General features: G+C 32.4%; 1 protein-coding gene across 4 annotated transcripts; it reads right to left on the bottom strand.

Moving 5' to 3' along the window:
• Window positions 1-127: 127 nt before the first annotated feature.
• On the bottom strand, window positions 128-17,143 carry whd (carnitine O-palmitoyltransferase whd). Of its 4 annotated transcripts, XM_089857650.1 has the most exons (13): window positions 16,918-17,143; window positions 14,552-14,762; window positions 9,021-9,157; window positions 8,486-8,768; window positions 5,613-5,750; window positions 5,165-5,550; window positions 4,939-5,098; window positions 4,775-4,822; window positions 4,582-4,715; window positions 4,198-4,513; window positions 3,597-3,920; window positions 2,388-2,558; window positions 128-1,802 (listed from the first exon to the last, which is right to left on the bottom strand). In XM_089857650.1, exons 2-13 carry the CDS (start codon window positions 14,690-14,692, stop codon window positions 1,707-1,709), a joined length of 2,334 nt encoding a protein of 777 aa, XP_089713776.1. In that variant the 5' UTR covers window positions 14,693-14,762; window positions 16,918-17,143; the 3' UTR covers window positions 128-1,706. The 4 variants fall into 4 exon arrangements, with proteins under 4 accessions (XP_089713776.1, XP_089713779.1, XP_089713778.1 ...); XM_089857653.1 differs by lacking the exons at window positions 14,552-14,762; window positions 16,918-17,143 and adding an exon at window positions 11,517-11,653; XM_089857652.1 differs by lacking the exons at window positions 14,552-14,762; window positions 16,918-17,143 and adding an exon at window positions 9,594-9,713.
• Between the last annotated feature and the right edge of the window lie 296 nt (window positions 17,144-17,439).

The raw sequence follows: 17,439 nt of genomic DNA, 5'->3' as shown, positions 1-17,439 counted from the left end.
TATGTAAATATTGAGAACATAATAATAAACCAAGTATTATTTTGTAAAATGTTTTTATTTGAACAAAAGAAAATCACCAAATTTGAAGGAAAAGTTCGTTTGTTGACTACAGATTAAAAAAAACTAATTTCTAAACGTAAAATTTAATTTAGAATTAAAATTAAAGGTCAGAAGTCAAGGAATTTCAATTTGTTTTCAATTAACAAAAAAAATTATTCCACAAAATTATATATATATTTTTTTTAAAAATTATAATAACACTATTATTAATCATCTTAATTATAACACTGCATTGTTTGTGCACAAAATGACGATTTTTTTATGAATTATTTTTGCATTGATACGGCGGCACCTGTCTTTAGATTTATCTCAAATAAAATTTTTGTACTCCGAACATTTTGTTAAACTTGAAACTTTCAACGTAATAATTAAATTTCAAAATAAAAAAATTAATTAAGGGGAGATAATTTCGTATATAAAAAAATTAACAATACCTACAATTATATAATACTTCAAATTAGGCTTAGCAAATGACGACAATTTGCTTAGTTAATTTGAATTAATTAACTACACTAATCTCCCTATGAAGTACGTTACAAGCACCATTTTGTAATTATCTCTTGTGCGATAATTATCTAAATGTTAATTAGTTTAAGTGCTAAATAATGGAATAATAGTTTACTTTTAAATATGTAAACGTCTCTAAGTTGTCGTAATGTTCGTAAAAAGGCGGGAAAAACAAAGGCTTACTTAAGCCTTGGCCAGTGTCGTTATATAGAAACAGTTAAGGTGTTTCGACTCAGTTCTGTTAACCCTTGTTGTGTATGAACGCAAAATGACGCGCGTAAAGCCCGAAAGTTCATAACATATCGACGAAACAAGGCTTAAAATTAAGCCTTGTCCATAATACCGCGCGGATATTAGACGAACACGGGGTTTTTCCCTTTCTTTATTGCCTCTTATACTTAATAACCTTTTAACCCTTGGTTCTCACGTGATAAAGTTCATAATATGTCGGCGAAACAAGGCTTAAACTTAAGCCTTAGCCAAACCGCGCGTAAACGTGGTATTTTCTTTCCTATTGCCTCTTAGTCTTAACAACCTTTTAACCTTTGTTAACCCTTGGTCATGTGTTTCCCGCCAAATATATTTACACTTTTGTCAATCAATTCAGGACTAGTTCTTTCTACAAAGTCACTAAATGACTTACTCGTTTATCAATATCACTACAAACTATCGAGTCAATCAAACTTTCCGATGATGTCCCCCAAAAAATAAACCCAAGCACAGACTAGTTTTGTTCATACATTTTTTTGAAATCACCAATTAAGTCCAAGTTAAATAAAAAAAAGAATATAAATCACTTTATTTCTATTTTAAAATTAAATTAAAATTAATTAAGTTCGAATTTTTTAAGAAGACGACGCGTTAGATAAACGCGCTCGCACAACCGAACTTTTCGTTGACGTATTCACAAAATTTATATATATAGTTTTGGGAAAAAAGTAGTACCAAAACACGTCATATTTATATCTTATATTTATATTTCTTAAAGTGTAAAAACAACTTTATAAGTCAGGCAAAGATGGCGGTGTAATAGTTAGTTATGTTTTAAAATAATTTAAACGCGAATTTGAGTTAAGACTCGGTCGCGTTATTGTGGATTAATTAATTAATATATTTTTTTTTGTTAATTAGATGTTACGTCATTTCGGGACGTTTCGTTTCTTAATGATAGGTTCGAATAATTGTCTCATATCTCTAAGAGCGTGTTTTAAATGCTTCAGGAAACGTAATGAGTCCTTTGTTTTGGAAACACGACAATATTTAGAATTAGATTTTGGTTTTTTGTTTAAAGTTATTAAAATAACTATACCAAGAAGTGATATCTAGTTTATTAGGGAGAAGGTATAAATTCGCGCGCACATTTCCAGCAGCTTTATCTCCAGTCAAAACGTAGACGTAGACGCGTCCGGAGTTAATCCCCCCCCCGCCGCCTCTAAATTACAACCCCCAGCAGCATCTCATTGGTTCTTGAAAACTCGTGCACGTCATCGCGACGCGAATGAGAAAAATATTACAGTCATATTTTCCGACTGAGGAGAGGAGGCGAAATAGCCCGACGGCCTCCTCCTTTTACGTCCCCCCCCCCTTGTATTTTGAAAAGGGGACTGCAGGACTATGGCACGCGCGAATACTTAGGCATCTTATACCTTCTTCCTAATAAACTAGATATCACTTCTTGACTATACAAAGACTAACTAACAGGGTTGCCGACCTTCACCCCCCCCCCCCCCCGATTTGTTTAGGCCTATTTTTAGTAACCCTGTCTTACTAAAATAATTAATAATAATGATAATGATAAAAATAATTGTAATTGTACTTACGGTGACATTTGATGAAACCTTTGAGGAAATATGAAAGATGATGACATCTTCGCCAGCTATTAAGTAAGATACTCCGTAACCGTCATCAGCAACTGGACCAAACCCTCCTCCACCGCAGATGTGATTAGGGTAATCCTTTAGGTTCAACATTTCTGTCTGTCTGTGAGGCGTCTACAATTAATAATAATAAAAAAAAAGAAGAAAATTGCATTAAATTAAATAAATAATTAATTAAGAAAATTGCATTAAATTAAATAAATAATTAATTAAGAAAATTGCATTAAATTAAATAAATAATTAATTAAGAAAATTGCATTAAATTAAATAAATAATTAATTAAGAAAATTGCATTAAATTAAATAAATAATTAATTAAGAAAATTGCATTAAATTAAATAAATAATTAATTAAGAAAATTGCATTAAATTAAATAAATAATTAAGAAAATTGCATTAAATTAAATAAATAATTAATTAAGAAAATTGCATTAAATTAAATAAATAATTAATTAAGAAAATTGCATTAAATTAAATAAATAATTAATTAAGAAAATTGCATTAAATTAAATAAATAATTAATTAAGAAAATTGCATTAAATTAAATAATTAATTAATTAAGAAAATTGCATTAAATTAAATAATTAAGAAAATTGCATTAAATTAAATAAATAATTAAGAAAATTGCATTAAATTAAATAAATAATTAATTAAGAAAATTGCATTAAATTAAATAAATAATTAATTAAGAAAATTGCATTAAATTAAATAAATAATTAATTAAGAAAATTGCATTAAATTAAATAAATAATTAATTAAGAAAATTGCATTAAATTAAATAAATAATTAATTAAGAAAATTGCATTAAATTAAATAAATAAGAAAATTGCATTAAATTAAATAAATAAGAAAATTGCATTAAATTAAATAATTAAGAAAATTGCATTAAATTAAATAAATAATTAAGAAAATTGCATTAAATTAAATAAATAATTAATTAAGAAAATTGCATTAAATTAAATAAATAATTAATTAAGAAAATTGCATTAAATTAAATAAATAATTAATTAAGAAAATTGCATTAAATTAAATAAATAATTAATTAAGAAAATTGCATTAAATTAAATAAATAATTAAGAAAATTGCATTAAATTAAATAAATAATTAATTATGTAGAATTAATTTTTAAGAGTAATTAATTGATTGTGTCTTACCTGGCTAGTTGATAATTTCCATGGTTCACTCAAAACGATGTTCAAGAAGGGTGAATCAATTTCCAGATACTTGGCAATAACGTAAAGGCAGAAGATATGTCTGTCAATCCCTTTTCCGCACATTGCATCCTGATAACCTCGCTGATGACTTAAGCAAGCCTTTCTTAAGAGTTCGCGTTTCTCTTCGTCAGTGGCGTTACCCTTTTCCATGGCCCGAACCCAATTGCAAGAGTCCATTGTCACGGGACGAACCGTTTCCGTTCTACCCTCTCTAAACAACCTCGTCATCGACGCTTCGTAAGTTAAACTGAATTTTCCAGCGTCCTAAAACATAATGGTTACGTATTTGATGTAATTCTAAGCCTTTGAGGGAAAGGGTTGGGGCCAATATTAAGATACACGCCCTTTTGAACTAAACGGGGCGGGGTCATTGTAAATATACACGCCCTTTTGAACTAAACGGGGCGGGGTCATTGTAAATACACACGCCCTTTTGAACTAAACGGGGCGTGGTCATTGTAAAGATACACGCCATTTTGAGGGAAAGGGTTGGAGTTATTGTAAAAATTCTCCCCCCACTGAACTTAAAATATGAACTAACCTTGAAATAAGCCCATTGGAGCGCCATCTGGATGTAGGCATCGGGACTGACTTTGCATTGTTTCATAAAACCTTTACCATACTCATTGTGCAAACATAGTCGTAAATCAACATCGGACAACAACGCTTGCGCCGCCAAGACGCAATTTTGTATAATATCAATACATTCGCTTTCAACATGCCATTTTAAACGCATTGGAGCCGGTGGATCAACGTCGGGTGTTCCGATAGTGTGTCCATCTTCAGTATAACCTAAATCAACCGTCTCTGATGATAAAACGAATTCCCAAAAGTGCGCCATGATGGGAGCATCAGCCCTAAAATTAAAAAAGATTTACATAGATACGTAATTTTAATTAAATTAAGAATAATTCTAATTACTTACCACGAATGTTCGGCATTGAAACCAACCCGTCCATTATTGCCGATAACCATAGTGAAGGATTTGTCGAACCATCTATTATAACCATTTCCATGCAACATTTTGCGTCCGTAATAATCCAATCTCGTTGGATCATTCTAATTAAATTATTAATTAGTATCAATTAACTATAAAGAAAATATAAGTAATTACTTACAGGGTCATAATTATACGGTTCCTCGTCAAAAGCCACGACGAAAGTTGCCTAAAAATGTACATAAAGTTAAGGAACACTAAAACCAACCCACCACCCAGCCAGATAGGGGCAGACTAAACGTTTTTGCTCATGAAAGTACACAAAAAGTAAAAACAAGAAGGTACCTTTTCAATTGCGTCAAGAGACGCCTTATTGGTTCCTTTAGAGAAATACTGCGCGCGTGTTTTAGCCCAGGTAATGCGACTACCCGCTGTTAAAGCTGCAAGGTGTTCCTCACCATCTTGAGGTGTAAGATTCTCCATGTTCAAAATACTTTCAAATTGGCTATGGTATGCGCAATAAATAAAACATTTAACTACATTGTTAAATATTAACTAGTTAAATTCTTACAATTCCATCTCGCAAGGACGTAACAATCTTCCTTTATGGTAACAAGGTACTTTGAAGTAACACCCGCGATAATAAACTACGATATGTTGACTATCATGCAAATGCACAGTCCTGTCTGTCTCAACTCCGGGAATTCTAGTGGTATTAAATAGTCTTTCGTATTGCCAAGAACAAAGGGGTACTAAGCCTTGGACCATAATTGGTTTCATTGTTTGTCTATCAATGCCTCTTCTAAATAAAAACGCCGAGTGAACCAAATTGGCAGCTCTGGCCGCTTGATTTGTGGTTGGTGTAACCATAATCGCGTCAATTCCGTAAAAGTTACTGTTAACCATGATAGGGCTACGACCGTGCAAGTAAACGTACTCTTCCCACCAATCAGAAACCTGTATTTACGCTAATAATTAATAAATTGTATAATTAAAACGCTAACTACAATGAGTCTTACGTAATTCGTCGCCCACCACGACTTAAGGAATAGATAACGTTGAAGTTTAACACCAATTCCGTTTTGAAACTCTTTTGTTAAAACAACCATTTTTTCGTATTCAACATCATCCAATAGAGGTCTTACAGACTTTAAATACTGTAGAGAAAATAATAAAGTCAGATATAATACTTTAAAAACTAAAAATAAATTTTAAAATCGCACACGAAAACCAGCCAGCCAGCCAGCCATACCCCTACAAATCAATAATTTTGCGCTCATTTACAGTGCAAAAGTAAAAACAGGTAATTTTACAACAAACATCGCTAGTGAAATAAGTTATTTTTGTAACAAAAACCCCACACTAAACACGTTATCGTGAAACCTAATGAACCACAATTCCTAAATAATACCAAACAACTTCCTTTAACATTGTCAACAAACGTAAAGCCAAAAATAAAAATGGAAAAAATATATCCTGATGGTTACAGTTTGTAACTGGTACAATTGGCGTATAATTTTCTGAAAATCCTAATGATCAATTTCCCCCCTATTATTATTATTATTATTATTATTATTATGTACAAAGATGCAGTGCCTTTGTTTTGTAAATAAATAAATAAATAAATATAAATTTCCGGTATTATTCATTTTTTAAAGATAATTTTGCAGTTCAATAAAAATTAAATTGCAATTTGCAAACTTTCCTGAAATATTTCTGAAAAATCGTAATCTTAGTTTAAAATTTGCATTAAATTTAACGCAATGTTTAACTAATATTATTAATTCCACAAATTTTGAAACCGCAGAAAATTAATTTGGATAGTTATTAAAATATTAGGCGATAAAATTGCTTAATTTCAAAAGGAAAAAGTGGTTTTTCTTAATTCAAGATCAAAACAAAATTGAACAACCTTGAAAACGATAACATAATCTTAGATATTTTTCACGCTTAATTCATAGCGCGTACAAAAACCGATTTTAATTTATTCAAAATTGAGCAACACTGGTCTTGGTGACGTCAATAAATACGTCATTAACTTCGTAATCAGCGAAACTAGAAAACCACACCTCCAAAACAAATCGTGAAGAAAATGATTTCACGCTATATTGAACCGGAAGCGATTTGACCAAAAAAATTCGCAACGTATTTTGAAATAGTAAATAGTGGCATAAGTTCATAAGATATGTTCACCATAAGTTTGTTAATCTCCCTTGAACTAGTTATCTCGAGCTGTAAGTCTCTCAGTAGCAATGAAAAGTATAGGTAGTGTCATACTTATGGAAGGAACATATCACTTATAAACTTATGATGGTAGGCGTAGTATCAGATTATTGTAAATAAAATGTATATAAGCCAAGTTTTTGACCCTAATCGATAAACACAGTATTTCTTTGCAGATTCATATGATTTGATAAACTTGGTGGGGAAAACACCACCCGTCAGAAAATCGCTTGAGTTTTGACTAATCAAAGATTTTTATCAGTCTAAGAAAAGAAGATATTAACTATAGTTTTGCTTTGCATTTTTTTGAAATTTGATCTCTGTTGCAAAACTTTCCCGAGTCTCGACAAGTGAAAGTTGAAGAGAAATTTATAAAGAAAAGAAATTAAAAAATTTTTGAAGTATCACCACCACCGATTATGTTTACGGAATTTGTGAATTTCTTAACCAAATTTCCTCGTAAATTCCAGTTTCGTTTTTCTATTTTATTTTATTTATATTTTTTTTATTTTAAAGTGGTTAGGGGTTAAGCCTTGTAAAGTTCGTTGACTGGCGATTTTCTTTTTACCCAGTTATTCATGTGTGGTAATAAAATATTTTAAAAGTGCTAAGCCTAATATTGAAAAAGTCTTTTGAAAGTGCTAAGCCTATTTAATTTAATTTTTAAGAAGTCTTTTAAAAGTGCTAAGCCTATTTAATTTAATTTTTAAGAAGTCTTTTAAAAGTGCTAAGCCTATTTAATTTAATTTTTAAGAAGTCTTTTAAAAGTGTTAAGCCTATTTAATTTAAAGAAGCCTTTTGAAAGTGTTAAGCCTATTTAATTTAAAGAAGTCTTTTAAACGTGCTAAGCCTAATATTTAAAACCTATATTTTAAAAATATTAAGCCTAATTTAATACATATTCAATCTAACGTTAAATTTTGGCCGAAATTCTATTGATTTAATCGTGCATAAAATTGGGATAATTTGTTAAGTATTAAATCACCGCGTTTTGGGTTGGGATTAAACGCCATTTAGTTTTTACCAAATTAAAAACAATTTAAAGTTAAGAAATCCAAAAACAAAAAAGAAAACAAGCGTTAACTCAGCGAAGCGTGTCAAATATTAAGCACATTAAATAAATAATAATAATTTTGAAGTTTAAAAGTTTAAAACTTCTTACTAAAGTAGAACGAAAAGAAGTCTCTCTTAACATTTAAAAAAAATTTAAAGAAAAGTGAAATTATTAGTTATTTATTGTGTTGCAGACGACGGGGGACCTAGTGAACTACTGCCCATAATAAAAGGGAAAGTTTTTAACCAGTAATGGCAGTTACTAACCTTTATCTATGAAAAGAAAGCTTACAGCTGCCATTACAACAAAATTACCTAAAAAAATCTAGAGATAAAACTAGTTGGCATGCTTTTTAAGGTCGCGACCTAATATAACTAATACTTTACAACCTGTTGTAGTAATTGTAATTGCAAGGTTAGAAACGCGTGTCTATAGTGTTTAAGGGGCTTATTTAGGCTACCAAAAATTGTGTACCAAACCACTCAAATAGTATAAAAGTAATATTACGAAGGTTAGGTCAGGTCAAATTATCTATTTCTTTATGAATGGTTGAAAGAAGCCGTTTATCAACAGGCAAACAGACACGACAACAAGTAATAAAATGTGTTCACTCACTCTTTTCATGGTCTCGTCCAACGATGGTAGAGCTAATCTGGGCAATGACGACTGATAACTGTACAACAAAGGATTCCGACCGTGAAATAACTTGACAGCCATGACCCATAACATTGATAAGGTGGACATTCCTTTGCCACTGCCTCTAGATTCGTACATCCATCCTTTGTACATGAAAAGAAGTTTCAAAGTATACCGGAAGAAGAGAATGGTCGCCACCCACAGCACCACGCTAGTGACAAGACACGTCAAGAGCAACGCCACTGACGGAAGCATACTTTCCCTAAAAATAAATACAGAATCGAATTCGTCTCGTTAAGACCTTTCATTTAAGTACAAACAAGCCTATGTTTAAATTAAATTTCACTTTAATTAAGATTAAATTAACTTAATTATAATAAAGACAAAATATTAAGTGGGTACTCAAATTAAAGCTCGCGACGAGCCGAGTTTAACGGTACGGGTTAAAAATAGTTTCGCCTTAATTACAACCTTAATATTCTCAAAAATATAAAATGGTAACAAGAAAACCTACCCCGGTATAAAAGACGCCAAACGTGGAATGAAATTAAATGAAGGATTCCATCCCCCAAATTGTAGCGAAGTGACCAAAGTTGTAATGAGCAATAGACTTCGAACGGACGCTGGGTAGACTCCATTTCTGAAGTTATTCTAAAATAAATAAATAAAATAGAATAATATTAATTAAAAATTAATTAAAAACCGTGTATTTAAATTAAAATTAAACTCTAATTAATATTTTAAAAAATCCATAAAGACTCAATCTTACAATTGTACAAATGTTGCTGCAACACCTCACGACAACCTTAAACACAATCCAACTACAACGCACAGTCCTTACTAAACACGAATGACACAGCTTCACGAAACCCATGGCCACTTTAACAATTCTCCATATAAAATAGCACATTTTTACCGCGAATTTAACTATTTTGTAATCGCGAAATATATCATGTACGAAATAAGTTACTGTATCGACGAATAACAGCACATATTCCAAACATTTTAGCAAAAACCGTCTATGGCTTTTAAAAAACGATGATAAAACGAATAGCATCAAGCAAAACTCGGTAACAATTAAAAATACCCTTAAGAACGAGATCCCCAATATAAGGGCGTGAAAATAATTAAAGAAATTCATGTTTCGTCGTTAAAATTTAAAATTAAAATAAACTTTAAAGCTTAACCCGTCCCGAACAAAACGAAATTAAAAATGAAAGTGATTCAATTCAAATAACTCAAGAAAATTTAACTGATTAGACCCCCGATCCCCGCTCCGCCAGGGTTAGGTTCAAGGGTTAAATATAAATCACCCCTTCCCGCGGCATGAACCCCCTGGGGGTGTGGCAATTTAGATAAGATCAATACAAACAACCTCGAGTCAAGTGATATTTTATGGGGAAAAAACCTAAAGTGTACTATACAGAACAGTTCCGAAGTTTTCACAATCAATTGTATATAGTCTGCTACTACGAATTTTCGCGGTGAAGTCATGTAGTTTACAGACTAGGAGGATTCATACCATTTACACAAGGAGACCCGGCTTTTGAATCAGGCCTCCTTGTGAAACACCTGTAGTAGCTTGGCCCCCTTGTGTAAATGGTATAAATCCTTGTAGTCTCGGAAAATTTAGGTGGACCACATTGGAAGCCATACAAATTACACTATAGCAATATTGACGTCACGACCCTAGTAGCTCCTCCCCCATTTCAGTACCACTCTATCAACCAAAGTGTTAATCAGTCACTCAGTCACTTCGATTTGACTCAAAATCAATATTGATAACCCAGACAGTCATTAATCTCTAGTTATTTAGGCATAAGACTGGATTTTGTTTTAATGTAGTTAAAAAATTAAAATTAACAGTCTAAGTACTCAAATTAAAGGTAATTACGCGCTGATTATCATTAAAGTGTTGTCACAATCAAATTAAATGATGGTATGGAGGATTCATACCATTTACACCAGAAGTTTAGGCTACCTATAGAAGGGGTTTCTGTAATCAACGTCAAGCCCGGACTCCTGGTGTAAATTGTATGAATCCTCCATGTGTATAGACTATCTATTGGCCCTGGTTTTCCCTAAGCGATTGCAATCCTTTAATACACTTGTACCAAACCCCTCTCAAACGTCTTCGCGCCTTTTAACTTAGCCCTGAAAGGCGGGACAAAAGCAAAGCTACCCACCCTACTGAGCTATTGAAGGCATGTCACCGTAAATTGACCACAAAAAAAAACCCGCAAGACCGTACACGTGTAGCCTATATTGTAAAGAGTGAATTTAACTATCTAACGTGTTTATCTCTGGTCTATTAAAATGTAGGCGTGGCACTAATCACAAGAAAAGGCGAAGGTCTAGCCTAAAGTTCAAAAGATCAAATTGTTAAATTTATCTTTGAAATTTAGAAACCACTTTAAAATCGAAAATAAATTTATTTTATCAACATAAGTTTGTTTGTAATAAATATACTTGAGAGGTTTTATTATAGTATTGGCATTTCTTCATCTTTAAATTAGCTTAAGTGTAAAGGGAAGATAACGTATACTGCCACTAATCTTAATATATTTTTTTTTTTTTTTTTGGAAAATGATTCAGAATTTTTTCGGTTTAAAGAAACAAAAGAAAAACGAATCGAAATTTTCAAACTGATAAATTTTAATAAATTTAATTTGATCATCAATGTTTAATTGGATAAAAATACTCTAATTGGAAACGATAATAAACTAAAAGAATTTATAAATTTATATTCAGTTAAGGAATAATAAATAATTTTAATAATAAATAAATAAATTGGATATAATTCAAATTTGAGGTTAAATAAGTTTAAAAAAATTAATTACAGATCAGGTTGTTTTTAAAAATCAATCTATCAAAATAAACCAGTTTACAAATTAATATTTATAAATAATATTAATTGTAGCCCAAAAAAATTAAATTAATTGGATATAATTCAAATTTTAGTTTAAATTAGTTTAAAAAATTAATTAAAAATCATGTTAACCAATCTTACCAATTTCTGTTCAGGCGTATCTAAAGGTCCGGCACAATACTTGAACATGATCACGGCATAAACGCGGCGAGTGTTTCTTTTCACTCAAACTATGAACAACTTCAAGACCCAACTAATATATTTCAAATTTCAATTTCAAAAAACTTCCAAATACTTAAATAAATATATAAAAATAAACTGTATTTTCCCATCAATCCTTGCGAAAGATAAATATTAAATCACAAACAGATAAAATCCTCGCTCATCAGATAAAAGTATTTGACAAAGAGTTAAAATTTACAATATGGACAACTTCCAGACTCAACTAAGGTCTGTAGCGCTGTGGTTCTGTCAAAAAATTTCATAAAATCCAAAATTTCAGCTTAAACCACTCGGACAGACAGAAGACTGGCTAGGGGATTTTTATAAAACTACTTCCTCTGTATGAGGAAAGTTAAATTCAAGATTTTTGAGTAAGGGGGCCGAAACTGACCTACTTTGAATTAAGTTCATAGCAGAGAAAAATGAAAACAGGAATAAGCGTGCAAAAGAATCTTCGGCCTTATATATGTAAGCCTACCTACACCTTGGTTCCGGCAGAAATGAATTTTCATCACAGAAAAAAATAAATATGAAATATACCTCAGAAGTATATTAAATATAAAATCATCCAATCATTTTTTTCATTGTCGATTTTTCTCAATGCATCTAGGCGGGCTTTGTGGGAGGAGCTAGATAGCTAGACTAATCATAATGTATGACGAATTTTACCTAGAGAATAAACTTTGTTGCAGGGTGCGCTACAATGCAACCAATGAAATCATAGTTAGCAAGACGTCCGCAGAATTGAGAGTAATTCTCAAATCCCCGCCCACAAAACTAGGGAGAAGGTATAAGATGCCTAAGTATTGGCGTGCGCCATAGTCCCTGCAGTCCCCCTTTCAAAATACAAGGGGGGGACGTAAAAGGAGTAGGCCGGGGGGGCTATTTCGCCTCCTCTCCTCAGTCGGAAAATATGACTGTAATTTTCTCTTCATTCGCGTCGCGCTGACGTGCACGAGTTTTCAAGAACCAATCAGATTTTGACTGGTTGTAATTTAGAGGCGGCGGGGATTAACTCCGGACCTACGTAACGTTTGGACTGGAGATAAAGCTGCTGGAAATGTGGATGAATCAATTTATACCTTCTCCCTAGTAAACTAGATATCACTTCTTAGCTGTATCTATTACGGTTTGGTGCTCATATACTCTTTATTTTACACCCAATAAAAATTAAATAAATGTTCCATAAACCGTCTTTCTGCGCAAACTCAACTCTATTAAACATACTTCACGTTTTATCTACTTCTGCTCATCATAACAAATGTCGTTTAAAAAAAAAAGATTTTCGTTTTTCCGAAGAAGAATTATGTAATGCTAATGGTTTAAGATTTCGATAGCAGGAAAATTAAACTGATAAATAAATAATAAAAAATAAAAAATAAAAATTACCTGTTTTTAACCGTAACGAATTTAAGCAGCTTCATTTGGGGGCCCCAATTGTATAATATTATAGTAATAGACCAAATAGACCCACGGAAAAAATGGACAAAACACGGGGCATTAACATAAGTTCATAACTGATATGTTGCCTCCATAAGTACTACTTCGTAATGATACTGAGAGACTTAGAGCAGCTCGAGATAACTAGTTCGAGATCAGGAGAACGAGGGGGAACGAGTCAATTGAAGTCCTAAGTACACTCGGTGGTGGTTAATTAATTTTGCAGCTAGGACCTATTCCATCTAGGCACTCCTATTTAGTCTATGCATTACTACAAGCCCAAATTTGATAGCAGCGCCACCTCACTCACCAACCAGACCCCTCGCTCGCTTTACCTACTCCCGAATCTATGACCTACCTCACTCACTCACTCACTCACTTCAAATTCATTACAAGCCTATCAGTTTCAAAGTTACCAGATATTAATTAAACAAACTTATGGAAAGGAACATAACTTATCACTTATAAACTTATGGCCGTATTAGACAAACACGGTGGTGGAGGCCACAACTACCGGAACTTAATCTTAATCTTAATCTTAACTTTCATTAAAATATCGAAGACAATCTCCGAGTTATTTAGGTTAATTGAGATAATAGTATATAATATCTATAAAATTAAGTCAAACTAAGATTATTGATACAATTTACGCTAAGAGGCCAGGGTACCTTAAGTAGTCTGGCCTCCTGGTACCTGTAAAAGGTATCAACCCTCCTAGTCTGAAAACTACGTATTTAATCCTCAGTTTAAGAACGTACAACCATAAGTAACATAACAATCAATATAAGTATGACATAAATGAATTGGAAATTTGCTAGGAAATTTAATTAATAACAGACGTTAATTTTTAACGTTAAGATTTAGCCTATACTTATGGTTGTTAATTTATTTAAAAAAAATCATTATAGCTAGCGTGACAGAGGTATTTTTTCTCTCTGTCCACGGTTAGTCACGCGTGAAAATGTTCACAGAAGTTTAGAGAAACTTATAATAAAGAAATACCTATAAATTAAATATTATTCCCCCTACACTTAAATACTTAATTGTAATTTAAAATACTTTAAATCATATTTGCCTGTAGTGTTGCATTATTTCTTTCAGGGATAGATTCAATTTTAGAAGTAGGAATGGAGAACAGAGTAATGTGGTAAAGTCCCGGACGGACCCCCTTTTAACGGGACGAGGGGGGGGATATGAAATAAGAGGGGGGGGATATGAAATAAGAGGCGGGAGGGTCATAACGACAGAGGTAAAAAGGAATTACGTATTTAATTTTTGGCAGTCCCCCTTCAGCAACGTCATCAAAACGTATAGTAGGGTTTAAGTGAGCAGCCAATAAGATATAATTTTAACTTTTCGTTACGTGTTGGTTGGAGGGAGGGGCTTATCTACACTGGGGGGAGGGGTTATGAGTCGGAATAACTGAAGTAAATACTAACCCCGTTCTCCATTCCTACTTGTAAAATTAAATCTATCCCTGATGTAAGTAAAGAAATAAAAGATTGTAGACTTACCAAAAACCTGACGAGTCGTTTGTGCCATGAGCGGACACCACTTTGCCATACTAAGTGCAAAACTTCGCGGTCGTAATCCAAAGTAACGCCCTCGTGAGTGACCGTAAAACTAAAGGCGACCGCAGAATGTGCTTCCGCCATTTTCAACGTCCAAAAAGTGTTTTAGCAAAACGTGAAGAATTAACAGTCACTGAACTTGGAGTTCAAGAACCTGACAAATCAATTTTTCGGTAAATTTTTTGTAGAATGCAAATATCCTAGATACAGCGTGCAAATACAAGTATTGCTAGTCATTTGCGAAGTGTGCAATATTTAACACAGACTGAAATAAAAACCTTATAGAAAAATAATTCTGTGTTGGATTAAGTTAAGTACTTGATCATTCATTCAGTTTCAAACGTGAATAATGCAGGGGACAAGGCCGGAAATAAGCCCAGGACACTGCAGGACATTGTCCAATAAAATTTTAAAATGTCCCATCCATAATTTTTATATAATAAAGACTAAGAGGGGTCACTGGACATTTTGACCAATAAATTTTACTTTAAAGTTTTGATAGCTTGACTATGAAGATGGGACACTATTTATGCACACTCCAGTGGACAATGTCCAGTAAATTTACAAGTCAAATAAGGAGGGGTCACGGGGTTCAGTGGACACATGTCCAATAAGAAATTTTTCTTATTTTCGGCCCTGGCCATTTGGGATGCATTTATAATAACAAATAACTGGCAACCCTGTCCATGAAGCGTATGCGCATGCGTTTAAAACTAAGAATAACGTGGGGGGGGGGTGTTTAAATATCTCTAGCCCCGATATATTTTAAGAAAATAATATATTATAATCTCTGCAGACGTAAAGTAAAACCAACTGACCATGCAGTGACCAGTGGACTCAAAAACAGCTAAAGAATAATGGGCTGGTTTAATATAAGAAAGTATAATAGCCAATGAAACTATAGGATAGTAAAAGAGGAGAATGGTATTTCCCTCAATTGAATTTGGAACTTATCCAATACAAAAGTGTCTAACTTAATCTTAAAGATATACTCTCTATTTGTTCTGTTAAATACGACAATTTTATACCCCTGTATACTTATATTAGAAGACAACAACCTGACCCTCAACTGAACCTAATTTAACCTTCACCAAACATACGTATTTTTAATATAACCTTGCCTATAACCAGACCTAACCTAATACTTAACCTACAACTGAATTTACCCTAGAAAACAGCAGCTATTTTAAACGTAACCTAACCTTAACTATAACATAACATAATATAAAACCTTGCCCTAAATGAAAAAAAAAAGAATTAAATATGTATATAACCTAACTTAAATTAAACTAACCTTATTTTAAATTAAATTGATCTTCAATAGGACACAAAAACCTTAACTTAACTTAACCCTAACGTTACGAAATATTACACGATATCTTATCTCTACTACGCCACAAATGACGCTCGTTATAACAATGATAGGCTACTTAAAATGAATTGGGAATTCTCTAGTTTGTTCCTTGAAAACTTATCACCAATTATTAAACTCCGATAAAAATTAAAACCATAGGCATACACACCTTCTATACCGTTATGTTATGCCTAACGCAAATTTAGTCATTGAAAAAAGGGGGCTATCATCATCTTTTATCGGGGTTCAAAGTTCAACTGATTATCTATGCTTCATGACGCAAAACTAGAGAAATGTCACACTTGAGATTCGGTGCATGGTTTCTCTAAGTAAAAATCGCTCTCAAGTAAACACGTGACCAGTTTAAATTTAGGTTATATAAGATAAACGCGTGTTATAAGCTAAATTTTTTACTTAATCTAATTAGGTTGGTAAATTAAGTTAAGTTTAATTGCGGTTATCTAATTTCCAATAAACATAAGTACAAGTGTACAACACATGTTAATTGACTTGAAATTGCTTACTTTAATATAAGAAATGAATAAAATTTAAGTGTATAAATTAATAGTTAACCTATCCTATTGTCATGTCACCACGTGATGAATTATAACATCTGCCTTAATCAGTAATGGTACAAGTTTTACAGACGACCTAGAAAAGTCACGCATGCTACGTCTACAAACTCTACCATACAAACGCAATTTTCCTATATTTCTAAACTATTTTCCTAAATTCCTATATATTTACTTAAATTACAGTTTTAATCTCATTTAAATTACCCCTTTCCCTTCAAAAGAAACAGACAATTTAACAATATATCGCGTAATAAATGGGCAATTCATTATTATAAAGATTATTTCCCCATCTCCCATGTTGAAGGAAGCCAAGGCTTAGCGGGAAAAATTCGATAAAAAATTGACATCTGACCCAAATTTAAATATAAAAAGATCTTTACCTTAATTGTTAGCGGAAGAAGTGTTTTATTATATCCGGATGCGAATTTCGTGTTATTTTAAAATCAATTAAAAACTTATCTACAAAATTAATTAAAATGTGTTTATGTTTTCGCGGGCGCCAATAGACGAAATAATATTACGTCAATGTACGCGACTTCTTAGGGCCTCTATGATGTGAATCTACGACAACGCAAAATGCAAAAATCGCGAATGAACCCAACCAGAGCTTGAGGCGGGAAAGAGGCGTGGAGGTCTTAAACCTGCGCAGTAAAAACGATATCCCCCATCCTAGCCCTCCTTGAGGTCAAAAGCGGATCCTGGCGGTTTAATTACGAACTATTTCAAATTATCTCTCAGGGTTATCTCCTTTGATTTTGGGAATTTCGGCTCAATGCCATTTGAAATATTTGTTCAAACTTTGTTTACTTCAATAATAAGCTCAGTTACACTAAATAAATGTGTACTAAAACAGATATCAATGTTGACTTGTTTACTATTGCTAAGCCTAATTATCAATATAG

The sequence above is a fragment of the Phalangium opilio genome, unplaced genomic scaffold (assembly GCF_054372755.1).
Source record: "Phalangium opilio isolate 3A_F unplaced genomic scaffold, DU_Popi_V2 ptg000217l_1, whole genome shotgun sequence".
Classification (NCBI taxonomy): domain Eukaryota; kingdom Metazoa; phylum Arthropoda; class Arachnida; order Opiliones; family Phalangiidae; genus Phalangium; species Phalangium opilio.
Note: the sequence above shows the minus strand (reverse complement) of the source record. Positions and strands in the feature narration are given on the sequence as shown.

What these genes read in the sequence shown, in the direction of transcription:
- whd (XM_089857650.1), bottom strand. Translation starts at nt 14,692, where the DNA reads ATGGCGGAAGCACATTCTGCGGTCGCCTTTAGTTTTACGGTCACTCAC. An exon ending in TTGGCGTCTTTTATACCGGG is followed by an intron (nt 8,769 to 9,020) that starts GTAGGTTTTCTT and finishes ATTTATTTTTAG; the next exon opens with GGAAAGTATGCTTCCGTCAG. An exon ending in TCCAATGGGCTTATTTCAAG is followed by an intron (nt 3,921 to 4,197) that starts GTTAGTTCATAT and finishes ATTATGTTTTAG; the next exon opens with GACGCTGGAAAATTCAGTTT.